Source organism: Herpailurus yagouaroundi, unplaced genomic scaffold (genome assembly GCF_014898765.1).
Source record: "Herpailurus yagouaroundi ecotype Mexico unplaced genomic scaffold, PumYag 100, whole genome shotgun sequence".
NCBI classification, from domain to species: Eukaryota; Metazoa; Chordata; class Mammalia; order Carnivora; family Felidae; genus Herpailurus; species Herpailurus yagouaroundi.
The window spans coordinates 41,057,044-41,077,387 of record NW_024412391.1 but is presented as its reverse complement, the minus strand read 5'-3'; the positions used below and the strand labels follow the sequence as shown (position 1 = coordinate 41,077,387).

Sequence of the window (20,344 nt, the reverse complement as noted above, 5' to 3'; positions counted from 1 at the left end):
CTTCCTTCCTTCCTTCCTTCCTTCCTTCCTTCCTTCCTTCCTTCCTTAGTGGTGGGTTGGGCAGAGGGAGAGAAAGAATCCCAAACAGGCTCCATGCCCAGCACAGAGCCCGATGTGGCTCTCCAGCCCACAACTGTGAGGTCATGACCTGGGTGGAAATCAGAAGTTGGGTGCTTAACTGACTGGGCCACCCAGGTGCCCCAAATGCCATCACTTTAAAAAATACATAGTTGGGGCACCTGGGTGGCGCAGTCGGTTAAGCGTCCAACTTCAGCCAGGTCACGATCTCGCGGTCCGTGAGTTCGAGCCCCGCGTCAGGCTCTGGGCTGATGGCTCGGAGCCTGGAGCCTGTTTCCGATTCTGTGTCTCCCTCTCTCTCTGCCCCTCCCCCGTTCATGCTCTGTCTCTGTCTGTCCCATAAATAAATAAAAACTTTGAAAAAAAATTAAAAAAAATATAGTTATTTTTTGTTTTGTTTTTCATTAAAATTTTTATTTTGAGATAATTACAAATTCACGTGCAGCTGGAAGAAATAATGCAGAGAGATCCATTTACCCTTAACCCAATTTCTCCCAATGGTAGTATATTCCAGAATTACAGTGCAAGATCACAACCAGGGCATTGGCACTGATATGGTCAAGATACAAAACATTTCCATCATTACAAAGATGCCTCATGTTGCATTAAATCACCATTAAATCACCTTTGCACCTTTGTGTGGGTCTGGTTCTGGGTTCTGTTCCATTGGTCTATGTGTTTATCCCTTTGCCAGTACCATATAGTCTTGAAATGATTCTTCTCATTTTATTCTTCTTTTTCAAAATTGCTTTACCTACTCTAGTTCCTTTGACTTACTACATAATTTTTTTTGTTTAATTTTTAATTTTTTTATTTTAGACAGGGGGAGGGGCAGAGGGAGAGAGAATCTCAAGCAGACTCCATGCCCATCACAGAGCCCAACACAGGTCTGGATCGCATGACCATGAGATCATGACCTGAGACAAAATCCAGAGTCAGACACTTAACTGACTGAGCCACCCAGGTGCGTCATAATAAATTTTGGAAAATAATCTGGCTGGGACTTTTATGGGAATTGTTTTAAACCTGTACCAGAGAGAATTGACATCTTTACTGTGTTGAGCCTTCCAATCCATGAACATGGTATGTCGCTCCATTTATTTAGATCTTTGATTTCTTTCATCAGTGTTTTTTCGTCTTCAGCATATGAGGCTTACATATGCTTTGTAAGATTTACACTTAAGTATGTCATTTTTAAAAAAAATCAATTGTATATGTCGCAGGTAAGAATGTAAAATGGTTCAGCCAATGTGGGAAATAGTTTGATGGTTCCTCAAAAGGTTAAACAGAATTACCATATGATCCAGCAATTCCACTCCAAGGAATAAACCCCCACAAAACTGAAAAAAAGATACTCAAGTTCTTGGAAAATAGTGGACTAAGTGAGATCCTAAGCTTACCTTGTCCCATGGGCACACCTAGATAACAGCCACGTCAGTGCATCCAATCCAGAAAATGACGTGAAGACTGAGAGAACAGACATTCCACAGTTAATTGTAGAGATGATACATCAAAAAAGATAGGAGGGGCAGAGACGGGCTTGAGAACCAAAGTCCCAAGGAAACTAACCATAAATAGGAGGGATACCACAAGCATGGAGAACGGAAAGAAGCAGACCCTACCTTAGGTACTCTAGATATGGGGGACCTGCACTTAGAAGATGAGTCCCCATAACATTTGGCTTTGAAAACCAGTGGTGCTTAACTTCATGAGTCTTTATAACCAGAGGGGCTTAACTCCAAGTACTTTAAAAATCAACAGGCTGGAGGGTGATAGGAAACAGTACTCACTCTTAAAGAGACAGCATAACAAGAAGCCCCAATGAGACACAGCATAGAGACAGCAATTTGAAAAGCACCTGGGGTGTGCCCGAAGGAGGTTGATTTACTCATCCCAGAAGGTGTGCTGGAGGGCCAGGGATCTTTAGACTTCTCTAAGAATCAAAGAGCTGGCAGGAACCATTTCTCTCCACCTTCCCTTCAGTCTAGATAGCCAGACACCAGTAGGAAATAGCACCAACACTCTCCATCTACCTTGTTCATACCACATGACCCACCCCTACATTCTCCTGCAGATCTGCCCCATCCAACCTTCCCCATTAGGTAGAAGTCTCTCCAAAGAAGCTCCTGCTACATCTCATCCTGAAAGCAGCCCCTGCAAGACCATTGTCACTCCAAAGTGACTCCTGCCCAGAGAGAAGGGAAGATAACAACACACACCAGGACACTCACAATCCCAGAAGCCCATCATTATAACTGAGAGTGTAGAGAGAGTGCCCCGCTGATCAGTGCATCTGCAGCCCCTGCAGGCATCTGGCTTGATGTCTGGCCAACCCACCAACAAAAGCCTCTCATGGGATGAGGCGAGAAAAGCACCTTACAGTTTGGTGCTACTGCAGCCCCAGAAAATGGGCTGAGGACAGGTATCTGGTCTGATTGCTGCCACCACCCCACTACAAGCCCATGACAGTCTCAGACTGACCCCTTAACAGCACAGTGATCAAACCTGGCCCACAACAGACAAAGGGACAACTGGACTGTAGGCAAACAAGGATCTGCCACAATGGTAGAGCACACAAAACTCACACAGGAGACACCCTGAAGTGCTTGGTTCTGGTGAGGAGGGGACATTGTGCTATAGGGTACTACAGGAACTCTTCTTCATAAGGTCACTCCTTTCAAGTTCAGGAGATGTAACTGAATTTCCTAATACATAAAAACAAACATGAGAGTTAGACAAAATGAAGAGACAGAGGAATATGTCCCAAAGGAAAGAAAAGGACAAAACCACAGCAAAGAAGCTAAATGAAATGGAGATAAGCAGTATGCCTGATTAAGGATTCAAAGTAATGGTCATAAAGATACTAGACTTGAGGAGCCTGGGTGGATCAGTTGGTTAAGCATCTGACTTTGTTTCAGGTCATGATCTCATGGTTCATGGGTTTGAGCCCCACGTTGGGCTCTTTGCTGACAGCTCAGAGCCTGGAGCCTGCTTCAGATTTTGTCTCCCTCTCTCTCTGCCCCTCCCCCCCCCACACTCTGTCTCACTCTGTCTCTCAAAACTAAATAAATATATATTTTTTTAATTTTTTTTAACGTTTATTTATTTTTGAGACAGAGAGAGACAGAGCATGAACAGGGGAGGGGCAGAGAGAGAGGGAGACACAGAATCTGAAACAGGCTCCAGGCTCTGAGCTGTCAGCACAGAGCCCGACGTGGGGCTCAAACTCACGGACCATGAGATCATGACCTGAGCTGAAGTCGGATGCTTAACCGACCAAGCCACCTAGGCGCCCCAATAAATATATTTTTAAAAAAAGATACTTATTGGACTTGAGAAAAGAGTGGAGGACCTCAGTGAGACCCTTTACAAAGAGATAAAAATATAAAAAAGAACCAACTGGAGATGAAGAACTCAATAACTGAAATTAAAAATATACAAGATGGAAACAATATAGAGTAGAAAAAGCAGAAGAATGGATCAGCAACCTGGAGGACAGAGTAATGGAAAACAATCAAGCTGTACAGCAAAAACAAAAAAGAATAATAAAAAAATGACAATAGGTTAGGGGGATTCAGAGACACCATCAAGTGTAATAACATTCACATTATAGGGGTCCCAGAAGGAGAAGAGAGAGAAAAGGGGGCAGAAATTTTATTTTTAAGAAATAATAGCTAAAAATTTCCCAACAAAATCAACCCAAGAAGGTCCATACCAAGACAGGTAATAATGAAAATGGCAAAAAGCAGTGATTAGGAGAAAAATTTTAAAGCAGGAAGAAAAAAGAAAACAGTTACATACAAGAGGAACCCCATAAGGCTATCAGCCAATTTTTCAGTAGAAATTTTGCAGGACAGAAGGGAGTGGCATGACATATTCAAAGTGCCTAGCATTGATAGCAAGCTTATCATTCAGAATAGAAGGAGAGATAAAGAGTTTCCCAGACAAATAAAAGTTAAAGGAATTCATCACCACTAAACCAATCTTACAAGAAACATTAAACAGAATTCTTTTATTTATTTTGAGAGAGAGAGTGAGAGCAGGGGAGGGGCAGAGAGAGAGAGGGAGACAGACCACAGAGCCTGAAGTGGGGCTCGAACTCACAAACCATGACATCATGATCTAAGCCAAAACCAAGAGTAGATGGTTAACTGCCTGAGCCACCCAGGCACCCCTAAATGGAATTAAAATTTTTTTTTTCTTAAGTAATCACTATACTCAACATGGGGCTCTAACTCACTACCCTGAGATCAAGAGTTGCATGCCACCAGGCACCCCTAAATGGATTCTTGGAGTGGAAAGAAAAGGCCATAATGAGGAATAAGAAAATTATGAAAGGAAAACATTTCACAGGAAACTACATACATAATAAAAGTAGTAGATCAATCACATATAAAACCACTACAGAGGTAAAAGGACAAAAACAGTAAAATCAATTGTATCTATAAAAATTAGTCAAGGGATTCACAAAATAAAAGGATGTAAAGTGTGGTATCATACACATAAAATGGGTGAGGGGAGTAAAAATACAGTGCTTTTAGAATATGTTCAAATTTAAGTGACCATCAACTTAATATAGACTGCTATATACATAAGATGTTATATATGATCCTAATGATAACCACAAATCAAAGAAATAAAGAGAAAGAAATCCAAGCACATCACTAAAGAAAGCCATCAGACCACAAGTGAAGAGAGCAAGAGAAGAAAGGAACAGAGAAGAACTGCAAAAATGACCACAAGTAACAAAATGGCAACAAGTACATATCTATTAATAACTACTTTGAATATAAATGGACTAAATGCTCCAATCAAAAGACATAGGGTGATAAAATGGATCAAAAAGCAAGGCTTATCTATATCTTGCCTATAAGAGACTTTCTTCACACCTAAAAAGGCATGCAGATTGAAAGTGAGGGGATGGAAAGGTGCCTGGGTGGCTCAGTCAGTTAAGCATCCAACTTCGGCTCAGGTCATCATCTCACGATTGGTGGGTTTGAGCCCCGTGTCAAGCTCTGCACTGGCAGAGCCTGCTTGGGATTCTCTCTCCCTCTCTCTCTGCCCCTCCCTGCTCTCTCTCAATCTCTCTCTCTCCCCCTCCCCCTCCCCCTCTCCCTCTCTACCCAAAATAAATAAATAAACATTTAGAAAAAAAAAAGAAAGTGAAGGAATGGCAAAATATTTACCATGCAGATGGTAAAAAGAAAGCTGGGTTAGTAATGCTTACATTGGACAAAACAAAAACTGTAACAAGAGACAAAGAAGGAGTGATGAAGGGAACAATCCAACAAAAGAATATAACAATTGTAAATATTTATGCACTCAATATGAAAGCACCTAAATACATAAAGCAACATAAATATTAGCAGACATAAAGGAAGCAGACATAAAGGAAGAAATTGACAGTAATCCAATAATAGTTAGGGACTTTAACACCCCACTTACAGCAAGAGATAGGTCATCCAGATAGAGAATTAACAAGGAAACAGTGACTTTGAATGACATTTTGGACCACATGTACCTAACAGATACATTCAAACATTCCATCCCAATACAGCAGAATACACATTCTTTTTAAGTGCACATGAAACATTCTTCAGAATAGATCACTTTTTAGGCCACAAAACAAATCTCAATGAATTTAAAAAGATTGAAATCATACCATGCATCTTTTCTGACCACAGTGATATTTAACTAGAAATCAATCACAAGAGGGGCACCTGAGTGGCTCATTTGGTTAAGCATCTGACTCTTGATCATAGCTCAGGTCTTGATCTCAGGATCATGAGCGAACTCTGTGTTAGGCTCCACAGTGCACATGGAGCCTACTTAAAAAAAAAAAAAAAAAGCAATCCAAGAAAAAATCTGGAAAGAACACAAATACATGAAGACTAAATAACATGCTACTAAACAGTGAATGGGTCAATCAAGAAATCAAAGAGGAAATCAAGTCATGGAGACAAATGAAAGTAAAACCACAATTGTCCAAAATCTTTGAGATGCAGCAAAAGCTAAGAGGGAAGATTATAGCAATACAGGTGTACCTCAAGAAGCAAGGAAAATCTCAAATAAACAACCTAACCATATACCTAAAGGAGCTAGAAGAATAAGAATAAACAAAGTCCAAGGCCATTAAAATGAAGTATATAATAAAGATGAGAGCAGAAATAAATGAAATAAAGATTAAAAAAATAGAACAGACAAATGAAACCAGGAGCTGGTTGTTTGTTCGTTTTTAAGTAAGCTCTAGGCCCAATGTGGGGTTTGAACACATGACCTTGAGATCAAGAGTCACATGTTCTACTGATTGAGCCAGCTAGGCATCCCAGGAACTGGTTCTTTAAAAGATCAACAGAATTGATAAACCTTTAGCCAGACTCATCAAAAAGAAAAAAGAGGACTCAAATAAATAAAATCACAAATAAAGGAGGAGAAATAACAACCAACACCACAGAATTATATTTATTATTTATAATATTCTCTTACAAAGGATTATAAGAGAATATTATAAAAAATTATATGCCAATAAATTGGGCAACCTAGAATAAATGGATAAATTCCTAGAAACATATAACCTCCCAAAACTGATTCATGAGGAAATAGAAGATTTGAACAGATCAATTATTAGTATTGAAATTGAATCAGTAATAAAAAAAACTCCCAAAACACAAAAGTCCAGGACCAGGTGGCTTCTCAGTTGAATTCTACCAAATATTTGAAGAAGAGTTAATACCAATTATTCTCAAACTGTTCCAAAACATAGAGGAGGAAGGAAAGCTCCCATATTCATTTTATAAGGTCAGCATTACCCCCAATCACAAAACCACATAAAGATATTGCAAAAAAAGAAAACTACAGACCAATACCTCTAATGAACACAGGTGCAAAAATCCTTAACAAAATATTAGCAAATGGAATCCAAGAATACATTTAAAAAATCATTTGCCATGATCAAGTAGGATTTCTTCCAGGAATGTAGGGCTAGCTTGATATTCACAAATTAATAGATGTGATATATCACATTAACAAGAGAAAGGATAAAAAAATTATGATCATCTCAGTAGATGCAGAAAAAGCATTTGGCACAGTAAAACATCCATTCGTGATGAAAACTCTCAACAAAGTAGGGTTAGAGGGAATGTATCTCCACCTAATAAAGGCCATATATGAAAATCCCACTGCTAACGTCACAAAGGTGAAAAACTGAGAATTTTTCTCTAACATCAGGAACAAGACAAGGATGTCCAGTCTCACCACTTTTATTAAGCTTAGAAATGGAAATCCAAGCCACAGCAATCAGACAAGAAAAAGAAATAAAAAGGTATCCAAATTCATGAGGAAGAAGTAAAACTTTCACTATCTATAAATGACATGATACCATATATACAGAAAACCCCAAAGACTCCACTAAAAAACTACTCAAATTAATAAATGGATTCAGCAAAGTTGCAGGACACAAAATATATGCAGACATTGGCTGCATTTCTATACCCTGATAATGAAGCAGCAGAAGTGAAATTAAGAAAGTATTCCCAATTACAAATGCACCAAAATGACAAGAAGAATAAACCTAACCAAAGAGGTGAAAGAACTATATTCTGAAAACTATAAAACATCAATGAAAGAAAGTGAAGATGACACTTCAACAAATGGTATTGGGAAAACTGGACAGCTACATGCAAAAGAATGAAACTGGGTGATTCTTTCATCATACACAAAAATAAAGTCAAATGGATTAAATACCTGAATGTGAGACCTGAAGCCATAAAAGTCCTAGAAGAGAGCACAGGTAGTAATCTCTTTGACATCAGCCATAACAACATTTTTTTAGATATGTCTCATGAGGCAAGGGAAATAAAAGCAAAAATAAACTATTGGGACTACATCAAAATAAAAAGTTTCTGCACAGTGAAGGAAACAATCAACAAAACTAAAAGGCAACCTATTGAATGGGAGAAGAAAGACATATCCAATAATGTGTTAGTATCCAAAATATATAAAGAACTGATACAACTCAACACCCCCCAAACTCAAATAATCCAATTTAAAAAATGGACGGAACGTATGAACAGACATTTCTCCGAAGAAGACATACAGACACATGAAAAGATGCTCAACATCACTCATCATCAGGGAAATGCAAATCAAAACCACAATGAGATATTACCTCACACCTGTCAGAATGGCTAAAATCAACAACATCAGAAACAACAGATGCTGGTGAGAATGTGGAGAAAAAGGAACCCTACTACACTGTTGGTGGGAATGCAAACTGGAGCAGCCATTGTGGAAAACAGTATGAAGATTCCTCAAAAAGTTAAAAATAGACCGACCCTATGATCCAGCAATCACACTACTGGGTAGGTACCCAAAGAATACAAAAACATTAATTCAAAGGGTTACATGCAAACCCTGTGTTTATTAAGCATTATTTATAATAGCCAAGATACGGAAGCAGCCCAAGTGTCCATCGATGGATGAATGGATAAAGAAGATGTGGTACATATATACAATGAATATTATTCAGCCATAAAAAGGAATGAAACTTTGCCATTTGCAACAACGTGGATGTTGTTAAGCAAAATAAATCAGAAAGACAAATACCATATGATTTCACTCGTATGTGAAATTTATGAAACAAAACAAATGAGCAAGAGGAAAAGAGAGAGAGAGCTAAACCAAGAAACAGACCCTTAACTATAGAGAACAAACTGATGGTTATTAGAGGGGAAGTTGGAGGAGGGGAGATGGATTAAATAGGTGATGGGGATTAAGAAGCACACATGTGATGAGCACCAGGTGATGTATGACATGTTTGAATCATTATATTGTACACCTGAAACTAATATAACACTGTATATTAACGAACTGGAATTAAAATATAAGCTTCGGGGTGGCTGGGTGGTTCAGTCGGTTAAGTGTCTGACTTTGGCTCAGGTCATGATCTCATGATTCATGAGTTCAAGTCCTGTGATGCAGCATGGAGCCTGCTTCGGATTCTCTGTCTCCTTCTCTGTCTGTCCCTCCCCTGTTCATACATTCTCTCTGAAAAATAAATAAATACACATTAAAAAATAAACAAAAGCTAAAAAAAAAAAAAGAAAACAATCAAGGTCACGTGGGTGGCTCAGTCAGTTAAGCATCTGACTCTTGATTTTGGCTCAGGTCATGATCTCATGGTTTGTGAGATCAATCTCCACATCAGGCTCTGTGCTGATAGTATGGAGCCTGCTTGGGATTCTCTCTGCCCCTCCCTGCTCTCTCTTTCTCTCTCAAAATAAATAAACATTAAAAAGAAAAGAAAAGAAAACAATCCCATTTCCAATTGCACCCAAAGGAATGAAATACCATAGAAAAAACATAACCCAAGGAGGTGAAATATTGTACTCCAAAAACTATAAAACACTGATGAAAGAAATTGAAGATGACCCAAACAAATGGAAATATATTCCATGCTCATGGACTGAAAGAATAAACATCATTAAAGTGTCCATCCTACCCAAAGCAATCTACAGACTTAATGCATTCCCTACCAAAGTGCCAACAGCATTTTTCACAGAAGTAGAATAAATAATTCTAAAATTTGTATGGAACCACAAAAGATCACGAATAGCCAAAGCAATCTTGAAAAGGAGGAACAAAACTGAAGGTATCACGAGCCCAGATTTCAAAATATACTACAAAGTTGTAGTAGTCAAAACAGTATGGTATGGCACAAAAATAGACACATGGATCCATGGAATAGAATAGAAAACCCAGAAATAAACCCACATTTCTATCATCAATTCCTCTCTAGAGTGCAAATACAATAGGAAAGATATTATCTTCAACAAATGGCATTGGGGAAACTGGACAGCTATATGCAAAACAATGAAACTGGACCACTTTCTTACACCATATGCAAAAATAAACTCAAAATGGATTAAAGACCTAGATGTGAGACCCAACACCATAAAATTCCTAGAAGATAACATAGGTAGTCATTCCTTCGTCACTGGCTATTGAAACATTTTTCTAAATATTTCTCCTCAGGCAAAGGAAACGAAAACAAAATTAAACTACTGGGACTAAACCAAAATAAAAAGCTTTTGCACAGTAAAAAAACAAGACAAAAAGCAACCTACTGAATGGTAGAAGATATTTGCAAATGATCTACCTAATAAGGAGTTAATTTTCAAAACATATAAAGAACTGATACAACCCTGGGTGGCTCAGTCGGTTAAGCATCCAACTTTGGCTCAGGTCATGATCTCACAGTTCGTGAGTTAGAGCCCTGTGTTGGGCTCTGTGCTGACCTCTCAGAGCCTGGAGCCTGCTTCAGATTCTGTGTTTCCCCCTCTCTCTCTCTGCTCCTCTCCTACTTGCACTCTATCTCTCTCTCTCTCTCTCAAAAGTAAATAAATGTTAAAAATTTTTTAAAAAGTAAATGCAATCATCTATACATTAAAAAAAGAAAGAACTGATACAAGTCAACACTAAAGAAATAAATAATCTGATTAAAAAATAAGCAAAGGACATCAAGAGACATTATTCCAAAGAAGACAATGGCCAAGAGATACATCAAAAGATGCTCAACATCACTAATCATTAGGGAAATAGAAATCAAAACCACAATGAGATAAAACTTCACAACTGTCAGAATGGCTAGAATCACAAAGATGAGAAATAATAAGTGTTGGTGAGGATGTGAAGAAAAGGGAACCTTTGTGCACTGTTGGTGAGAACACAAATTGGTGCAGCCACTGTGGAAAACAGTATGGAGGTTCCTCAAAAAATTAACAACAGAATTATCATATGAACTAGTAATTCCACTACCTGGTATTTATGCAAAGGAAGCAAAAATACTAATTCAAAAGGTATATGCACCTTTAGCATTACTTACGATAGCCAAGATAGATACCAATATAATATATATATATATACACACATACATATATATACATATACATATATATATACATGTATATACATATACATATACATACATATGTATATATACATGTATATACATATACAATGGAATATTATTCTTCGGTTTTAGTACCAGGGTAATACTAGTTTCAGAAAATGAATTGGTAAGGGTTACTATAATGCCCCCTGTCTCTGATAATTTTCTTTGCTTCAAAATCTACTTTATCTGATATTAATATAGCCACTCATTCTTTCTTTTTATTAACGTTTGTAGCATATATATCTTTCCATCCCTTTACTTTCAAACTGCTTATATTGTTAGTGAAGTGAGTTTCTTGTAGACAGCATAAGGCTGGGTCATATTTTTAATCCACTCTGCCAATTTCTGTGTTTTAAATGGTGTATTGAGATTTATTGAATTTAATTATTGATATGTTAGGGTTTAAGTGTGCCATCTTATTTTTTTTTCTATTTGGTTCTATTTTGTTTTGTTTTCATTTCTGTTTCCTCTTCTATGACTTTCTGTAGGTTGCTTGAACATTTTTTTTTAATTCCATTAAAAAAATTGTTTAATGTCTATTTATTTTGAGAGAGAGAGAGAGAGAGAGAGAGAGAGAGAACGTGTGTGTGTGTGTATGCTCACAAGCAGGGAAGGGTCAGAGAGGAGAGACAGAATCCCAAGCAGGCTCTGCGTCATCCGCACAGAGCTTGATGTGGGGCTTGAACTCCCAAACCATGAGATCATGACCTGAGCCAAGATCAAGTCAGACACTTAACCGTCTGTGCCACCGAGGGATCCCATTGAATTCCATTCTTGTTTATCTATAGTGGTTTTTTTTTTATTTTTTTAAACGTTTATTTATTTTTTGAGACAGAGAGAGACAGAGCATGAACGGGGGAGGGGCAGAGAGAGAGGGAGACACAGAATCCGAAACAGGCTCCAGGCTCTGAGCCATTAGCCCAGAGCCCGAAGCGGGGCTGGAACTCCCGGACCGTGATATCGTGACCTGAGCTGAAGTCGGACCCTTAACCGACTGAGCCACCCAGGCGCCCCTATAGTGTTTTTAAGTGTATCGGTTTGTATAACTTGTTTTAGTCATTTCTCTAGCTATTACTACACACACACACACACACACACACACACACACACACACACACACACATATAATTTTTCAGGTACTAGTGTCATTTTACCAGTTCAAATGAAGTATAGAAACCTTACTTCCCTTTACTTTCCTCCTATTTTAAATATTACTTCTACTTCTACATATATTTAGAACATTATAATTTTTGCTTCAACCACTATTTCAGAAACTCAAGAGAAGTCTATTGTTTTTACTCATATTTTCGCTTACCATGTTACTTTTTCCCTTTCTGATGTTTCAGTTCCTTTTTAAAATGTCTTCCTTTCTGCTTAGAAAACTTTCTTCAGCTATTGTTTTAGGGTAGGTCTGCTAGCAACAAATGTTTCTAGTTTTCCTTCATCTGAGAATGTCTTAATTTTCTCTTAATAACTCTCACAAGCTATTTTCACTGGATTCTGATTTGACAGTTTTCTTTCAGCACTTGCAAAATGTGCTACTTCCTTTTGGCGTTCACGGTTTCTGATGAGAAATCTGGTGTCATTTGAATGGTTTCTTCTGCCGGTGAGGTGTCCTCTCTCATTCGCTGCCCTCAAGAATTTTTGTAGTTAGTTACAAGTTTGACTATAAAGTGTCTGGTGTGGATTTCTTTGGGCTTGTTGGGGTTCATTCAGTTCCTCCTTCACCTCCTTCTAATGTTAACTACTGCTTACTAAGCAACGGCTGTATATCAGACATTGTGCTGGACATTTTATGTACACTCTTGCTAATTCCACCCACTTGGGAGTTAGGTGTGTTAGACTAAACCACATGAAACTGTCATGGCTTCACTCAGCTTCTCGAATCTATAGGTTTATGTCTTTCGCCAAATTTAGTACATTTAAGATGTTATTTCTGTGGGTACTTTTTCAGCCTCCCCTTTCTCCTGTCCTTTTTTTTTTCTCCTCTCCTTCTGAGAGTCCCATGACATGAATGTTAAATCATCTATTATAGCCCCATAGGTCCTTGAGGCTGTTAATTTTTTTCTCGGTTAGATAGTACAGTTTCTATTGTTCTCTCTTCCAGTTCACTGCTTCTTTCCTCTAACATAACATAATTGTTTTGACATCTACCAATGATCTTTTCTCAGTTTAAGATCTTCCTGGCTCTTGGAATTGATTTTCAATTAAAACCTGGACATTCTGGAAATTATAAGGCTCTGCATCTTATTAGGATCTACTTTAGTTAGTTTAACCTGAAACCACTCCAGTAGAAGGCAAGGGTCATTGCCTTGATATTGCTAAATGGAGGCTGAAGTTCAGGTTCCCACTTAGCTACTGTTGTCACCCAAGGGTGTATCTTGTTACTGCTGAGTGCAAGTGTAAGTTCCAACTCCCCAGTAAGCCTCCACTGGTCCTTCCCCAGCTCCTAGGAGTGGGAATGTCTTATTACTGCCCACTACATGGCCCTCACTAATATAACAGGGGAGGGTGGCGTTTTTACCACTGGGTGGTGATGAAAGTCCTGACCTACCACTTGGCCTCTGACACCACCCCAGCAGAGAGGGAGGCACCTTGTTACTGCCAGATGGGCAGTTGGAAGTCCAGGATCCCTGCATGGTCTCTACTAACACTATGGTGAGTGGGGGAAGAGGGAAGGCCTGTTATGGCTGGGTAGCTTCCTACTCAGCCTTTTCTGGCACCACCCTGGTAGTTGTGGTAGGGGACAATGTTAGGGTGCCCCATTACAGCCTGGTGAGGGTGTTAAGTCTAGGCTCCCCTCCTGACTTTTCCTGGCATGTGTAGAGATGGGGGGGGGACCCACAATTTTTCTTTGTGGTATTTGGCTGGAGAGCATTTTTATTCTCTGAAAGTTTCATTTTGCTAGATTGTCTATTTCCTATTCCTTTGACTACAGAGTAGGTTTTCCTTGTTTTGCTTGTCTGAACTCATTGGTACTTTGATTGCTGGCTTCTTCAGCTACAAGCCTGAGACAACCCAGTACCATGTTGTCTTGGGTCCTGAGGTCCCTGGCTAGTCTTCCTCTCCCTCTTTTAGAGTCTTATTAGTTGTACTTAACTAAAGGAGTAAGAAAGAGTATGTCTACTCCATCTTTTCAGAAGTCAGTCTATATACTTACACTGTTTTTGATCAGTACCTCAAAACCTTAGGGATCTAGATGATTTTTGTTGTCACTTATATCATTTTCCTTATCTTAAAATTTTTTAGGTGGAGATTCTGAGGACCTAAATTAGAATTGCCTTCTTCAGAGAGAATTTGCATTTGCCTCTGCTGGAAGCCACTAATCTTACTAATTTAGGGATTTTAGTTGTCTTGAAGCATCCTAGTTTCATACAGAATTCTCAGGTTGTTTTCCTGTCCTGCAGCAGGATTGCTCAAGGGTTAGTAGTCAAATTCCAGGGCTATAATTGGCATTTGTATGCAAAGATGTCAGGTACAGTGCTAGAAAACAGTTTATCTTCTTTCTTTTTGTGGGAAAGGGATTGGTATGCCTTGAAGATTTTCCTTATTTTCTTGCAAGCCCAGAAATGCTTTTCAAAAACTGCTAATAGTTTATCCAGGAGTTGGTTGTATTGTAGATGGAGGGCCAAAATCACTGATAGAAATGCAAATCCCTTGTTTACGACATTTGGTAGTACTTCTTTGAAAATGACTGGCAAAGCAATATTCCTCATGATTATCAGATTTTTGTCAAAAGGCCAGACATGAAGGTTTTATTGAGTTTCAAATTCCTTAATGAAAATTGTCATTTTAGGTGGGTGAAATAGATTACTAGAATAATCTATTTTTACACCAAAACGGAGCCTTGCTCACTATATTACCATAACTGAGTTCCAGGTACTGACAAACTTGGTCTTCCTGGGAGGAGTTAAGAACTGGAGAAAACTAGAATATTGGAGGGTGTACTTGAAAACAGTGAGGTGTAACAGCTATAAAACATGATCTAACCTGAAGTCTATGGTTCAGTTCCACTACAGCAGCTGTAGCTGAAAAGTTATTTTTCCTAAGAGAACAAACCAAATCTTTATTTTATGTTCCTGCACCTAGCTCACTTCATTCCAATAACCTGTTTCAAAAGTCCAGCTCGCTGCATTCCAGAGATCTGATTTTTTAATAACCAGTGCTGTTTTATTCATGACTCTTCTTTCCTCCATTTGTTCAGTAAATAAATTTAAGAAGCCAAGAGTCAAATTGGAGCTTCCATAAAACGTGTTCCCTCTGTTCCAAGGATGGCTCTGTATAAACTTAATTCTTTAATAAGAACATTAGTGATTTCTAATACTTATTATGCGTCAGCCTCTGTTCGAAGCTCATTACATATATTTACTTCTCAAAACAATCCTAAGACATAGGTGTTTCACCTGCCCTCACTCTATAGATGAGGAAACTGAGGCACAAAGTAAGAAAACCCAGTTTCCCAGCTAGAACGTGGTGGAACTGATAACTGATCCTAGGCTGTGTGGTTCTAGAGTCTATGCAATAATCCTCTAGTACGGACTGTGTAGAGCCAACGCCAGACCCAGTATGTGTGATGATATGAGTCTCTTAAAGTGAAATCTAGTACTTTAGTAGGGAATAGAGGTTCAACCACAAATACATTTATTTCTCTAAGAACAGTATGCCACTTTTAAATTAAAAAAAAAAAAAATTATCATCAGCTGTCTCAGCAGTTTGCTCGCTCTTTATTAAGCTGATAAAAAAAAATCCCAGAGCAGAGCAATTCACCAGCACGATCATTAAATTGCAAATCTCTCCTTTGTCACAGAGCAAGGATACACTCAAATGCAGAAAATAACTTTGTTCATAGGAGTACCTGCATCCATTTGTCATGCATTCCAGTGCCTCCCGGCCCCCTTTTCAATCATCTAATTCCTAACCTAGTTTCTTTTTATAGTCTGAAAACAAGGAATCACCTTAGTAAGATATCCTTTCAGAGCACTGTTGAACACAGAGATACCTCAGATTCCTGTTCTAAACGTTAAAAATATATTAGCACATACAGAAAATATCTGTAGATCTATTCTGTTATGTTCTAGTGAGTTTTTGTTTCTCCCTTTTTGATAATGTCTTCAATTTCTTCTGAGACTTCTCCTTTGTAGTCATTTGGTTCTATTGCATGTAACTTCTTTTGATACTCCAGTGGCAAACCATTTTCTTTTGCACCTAGGCAAATGACCTAGAAATGGTTAAACAAACAAACAAAAAACCTTTTAGTTAGGAACATAATTTAATATACCACAGCTTCATGTGCTGTATCAAGTGTGAAATATTAGCTTTCAGATAACTCTAGAATAAATAATTACAGGACAAAATACAGACACAGAGTCATTCCCCTCAAAGTAAGCATGAATGTGCTGGGAGTTTTCAAAGTCACATGACACATCCTCATTGAATTTCAATTTTACTCAGTAACATGATTTAACATGTTTTTAAAAGCTGAAGTATAATTAACATACAATGTTGTATTAGTTTCAGATACACAATATAATGATTCAACAGTTCTTTACATTACTTGGTGTTCATCATGATAAGTGTGCTCTTAATTCCCTTCACCTATTTCACCCATCACCTCATCCACCTCCATTCTGGCAAGCACCAGTTTGTTCTCTGTGTTTAAGAGTCTGGGTATTTTTTGTTTGTTCTTTTGTTTTATTTCACAAATTCCACATATGAATGAAATCATGTGGTATTTGTCTTTCTGTCTGACTTATTTCACTTAGCATTATACCTTCTAGGTCCATCCATGCGGTTACAAATAGCAAGATCTTTTTTGCAGCCGAGTAATATTCCATTGTGTATATATTGTGTACACGTACACACACACACACACACACACACACACACACACACACACGTCTCATCTTATTTATCCATATTATTGACTATTGATGGACACCTGGGTAGCATCCATAATTTTGCTATTGTAAATAAATGCTGTGATAAACATAGGGGTGCATATATCTTTTCAAATTAATGTTTTCATTTTCTTTGGGTAAAAACCCAGTAGTGGAATTCCTGGATCATATGATAGTTCTATTTAATTTTTTGAGGAACCTCCACACTGGTTTCCACAGTGGCTGCACCAATTTGCATTCCTACAAGCAGTGCATCAGGGTTTCTTTTTCTCCACACCCTCACTAACATTTGTTATTTCTTATGTTTTTGATTCTAGTCATTCCAACGAATTTAAAATATTTTTATATTAAGACAAAAAATTATTGTATGAGGTTGGCATGATCTATTAAGAAAAAACACGATTCTTCAAAAAAAGTTATAGTTTGGGGCGCCTGGGTGGCTCAGTTGGTTGAATGTCTGACTTCAGCTCAGGTCATGGTCCCATGGTTTGTGAGTTCGAGCCCCACATCGGGCTCTGTGCAGACAGCCTGGAGCCTGGAACCTGCTTTGGATTCTGTGTCTCCCTCTCTCTCTGCCCCTCCCCTGCTCGTGCTCTGTTTTTCTCTCTCTCTCTCTCAAAAATAAACATTAAAAACAATTTTTTTTTAAATTTATGGCTTATAGGGAGCAGTTTTAGTTTAATCCTGGAGCCTACTCTACCTCTAAATTACACATGAGGGAATAAATAGCAACTATGTTCAGTTGTACTTCCCAGATCCATACCACGCTAATTCTAGACAATTCCAGATTAGGCCCAGGAACTGGGTCATCCACTCCAGGTGCTATGTCCTGATTAGGCCTTCCAATAGTACCTAAGTTTGGGTTTCTAAAAAGGGATTGTGGGGTTTCTATCCCACATTCTTTTTCTATGCTTGTGGGAGTGGTTTCTCTGATTTTGAAAGACAGTGTAACTTTTTTCCCTCCATCCAGGGATGGAAACATTTCAGTAGTAGGAAATATATTTTTTTCTCCATAAAAATAAATCTTGGTGCTATGAAATACTGGTTTGTGGAAGAAAAAAATGATTACAAAAGCCTATGTATAGAATAAATCTACCAAAAATTTACATATATGTGTTATTTTCTACTTTAGGAAAGAAAATACATGTCTAGAATTATGGCTCATGTATATTTCTAAAAGTTTTTTATTTTATTTATTTATTTTTTTTTTTTTTTAACGTTCTTATTTATTTTTGAGACAGAGAGAAACAGAGCATGAACGGGGGAGGGTCAGAGAGAGAGGGAGACACAGAATCTGAAACAGGCTCCAGGCTCTGAGCAGTCAGCACAGAGCCCGACGCGGGGCTCGAACTCACGGACCACGAGATCGTGACCTGAGCCGAAGTCGGCCGCTTAACCGACTGAGCCACCCAGGCGCCCCCTAAAAGTTTTTTAAAATAAATACATGCTAGGAACATGGTTCTATTGTTACAAATAAATCTGAACACTTTCGATTTGCATTTGCATGTTAGGTAATATCATATTTGCATTAAAAACATTTTGATTAGGGGCGCCTGGGTGGCGCAGTCGGTTAAGCGTCCGACTTCTGCCAGGTCACGATCTCGCGGTCCGTGGGTTCGAGCCCCGCGTCAGGCTCTGGGCTGATGGCTCAGAACCTGGAGCCTGTTTCCGATTCTGTGTCTCCCTCTCTCTCTGCCCCTCCCCCGTTCATGCTCTGTCTCTCTCTGTCCCAAAAATAAATAAACATTGAAAAAAAAAATTAAAAAAAAAAAAAACATTTTGATTAAAATGAAGTGTTCATGTAGAATTTAACATACACCAAGTCTTATTAAAACAAGATATTTTTTAGCTTAGCTCAGTGAAAATTAAAGAGCAATCGCCAAAAGTCTTTGTAAGTAGCTTACCTTTTTATACTGGGGAGATGGGGGAGCACTCTCATAATTTTTCATCTGATAACTTCGACAAGTTATTTCTTTTCCTTCTTGAGTATAAACATTAACTTCTATTGGGACATATGTTCCACTTTTAACTCCTTCTTGCCTGAAACCAGAACAGCCAAATTTTAACATACATGACTTAGCCAAGTTAGCTTACTGAATTAAAAATTTAACTGTATATGGATATATGTCCTCCCTATGTATTTGGGGATATAGTAGAACATATTATAAAATTACCACATCAAAAGTAAACCTAGCATTCCAAGTAGAAAGCCTCAGCCTTACTATTACTTGGTATACTTCTAACAGATCTCTATATTTATTCTATTGGAAAACATGCTTGAATGTAGTTATTTCAATCTTTGTACCCCTAAACATTGTTCTCTAGGCTACTAAGCAAGAGAATATCCACCCAGAGAAAAGTAGAGAATGGTTCACTCTCATTCACCAGTGACATAAAGTATGAAGCATGTCAGATAATCTGTTCTTATCAAGTCCTACTCTATTCTGCCAGCTTTCTTTGTATACATGCTCTACCATACAACTCTTGAGTCCTAGTTATAAAAAGTATCAAAGCATTTCTGATATGTTATCAAAGTTTTTATAAATTATTATTACTTTTTTACTGATTCAACTACTACCTTAAAGAATTGTTTTTTAAAAACTGACTCTACAGGCTCTGGGCTGATGGCTCGGAGCCTGGAGCCTGTTTCCAATTCTGTGTCTCCCTCTCTCTCTTCCCCTCCCCCATTCATGCTCTGTCTCTCTCTGTCCCAAAAATAAATAAAAACGTTGAAAAAAAATTAAAAAAATAAAAAAATAAAAAATAGATAAAAACTGACTCTAATAAAAATTGAACTGCTTTGAAACCAATTAAGAAAATGCAATAATTACAAACATCTTTGTGACTTTTCACAATATGAAACTGCAAAGAGATTTTTTTTATAAAAGATAAAAAGAACAGGGGCGCCTGGGTGGCGCAGTCGGTTAAGCGTCCGACTTCAGCCAGGTCACGATCTCGCGGTCTGTGAGTTCGAGCCCCGCGTCAGGCTCTGGGCTGATGGCTCAGAGCCTGGAGCCTGTTTCCGATTCTGTGTCTCCCTCTCTCTCTGCCCCTCTCCCGTTCATGCTCTGTCTCTCTCTGTCCCAAAAATAAATAAACGTTGAAAAAAAAAAATTAAAAAAAAAAAAAGATAAAAAGAACAAAAATAAGGGCTTCCATTTTTTGCAGAAGAGATTATAAACATCCTCCCCAAATCTTAATTAGAACGTGTGACCTCTGGGTGCCTGGATGGCTCAGTTGGTTAAGTGTTCAACTCTTGTTGATCTCAGCTCAGGTCTTGATCTCAGGGTTGTGAGTTCAAGCCCCCCATTGGGCTCTATGCTGGGCATGAACCCTACTTAAAAAGAAAAGAGTAGGGGCGCCTGGGTGGCGCAGTCGGTTAAGCGTCCGACTTCAGCCAGGTCACGATCTCGCGGTC

The 20,344-nt window shown here is 38.4% G+C and overlaps 2 protein-coding genes across 4 annotated transcripts in view; both read right to left on the bottom strand.

Moving 5' to 3' along the window:
• NOD1 (nucleotide binding oligomerization domain containing 1) overlaps nt 1-15,285 on the bottom strand; it is a 96,260-nt gene extending 80,975 nt beyond the window's left edge. The window contains exons 1-2 of one of the 3 annotated variants that reach the window (XM_040472339.1): nt 12,345-15,285; nt 1,479-2,783 (exon numbers count right to left, since the gene is read on the bottom strand). The gene's annotated coding sequence lies outside the window, so the exon portion shown is untranslated. Of the gene's footprint in view, nt 1-1,478; nt 2,853-12,344 lie in introns of those variants that run through there. The other 2 variants (XM_040472338.1, XM_040472337.1) reach the window with 2 other exon arrangements.
• Nucleotides 15,286-15,730: 445 nt separating this feature from the next.
• The window catches only part of GGCT (gamma-glutamylcyclotransferase), a 10,122-nt gene continuing 5,508 nt past the window's right edge, over nt 15,731-20,344 (bottom strand). Inside the window, exons 3-4 of the mRNA XM_040472347.1 lie at nt 18,831-18,966; nt 15,731-16,247 (exon numbers count right to left, since the gene is read on the bottom strand). Of these exons, the coding sequence (XP_040328281.1) occupies nt 16,104-16,247; nt 18,831-18,966 (280 nt within the window). The 3' untranslated portion in view covers nt 15,731-16,103. The remainder of the gene's footprint in view (nt 16,248-18,830; nt 18,967-20,344) is intronic.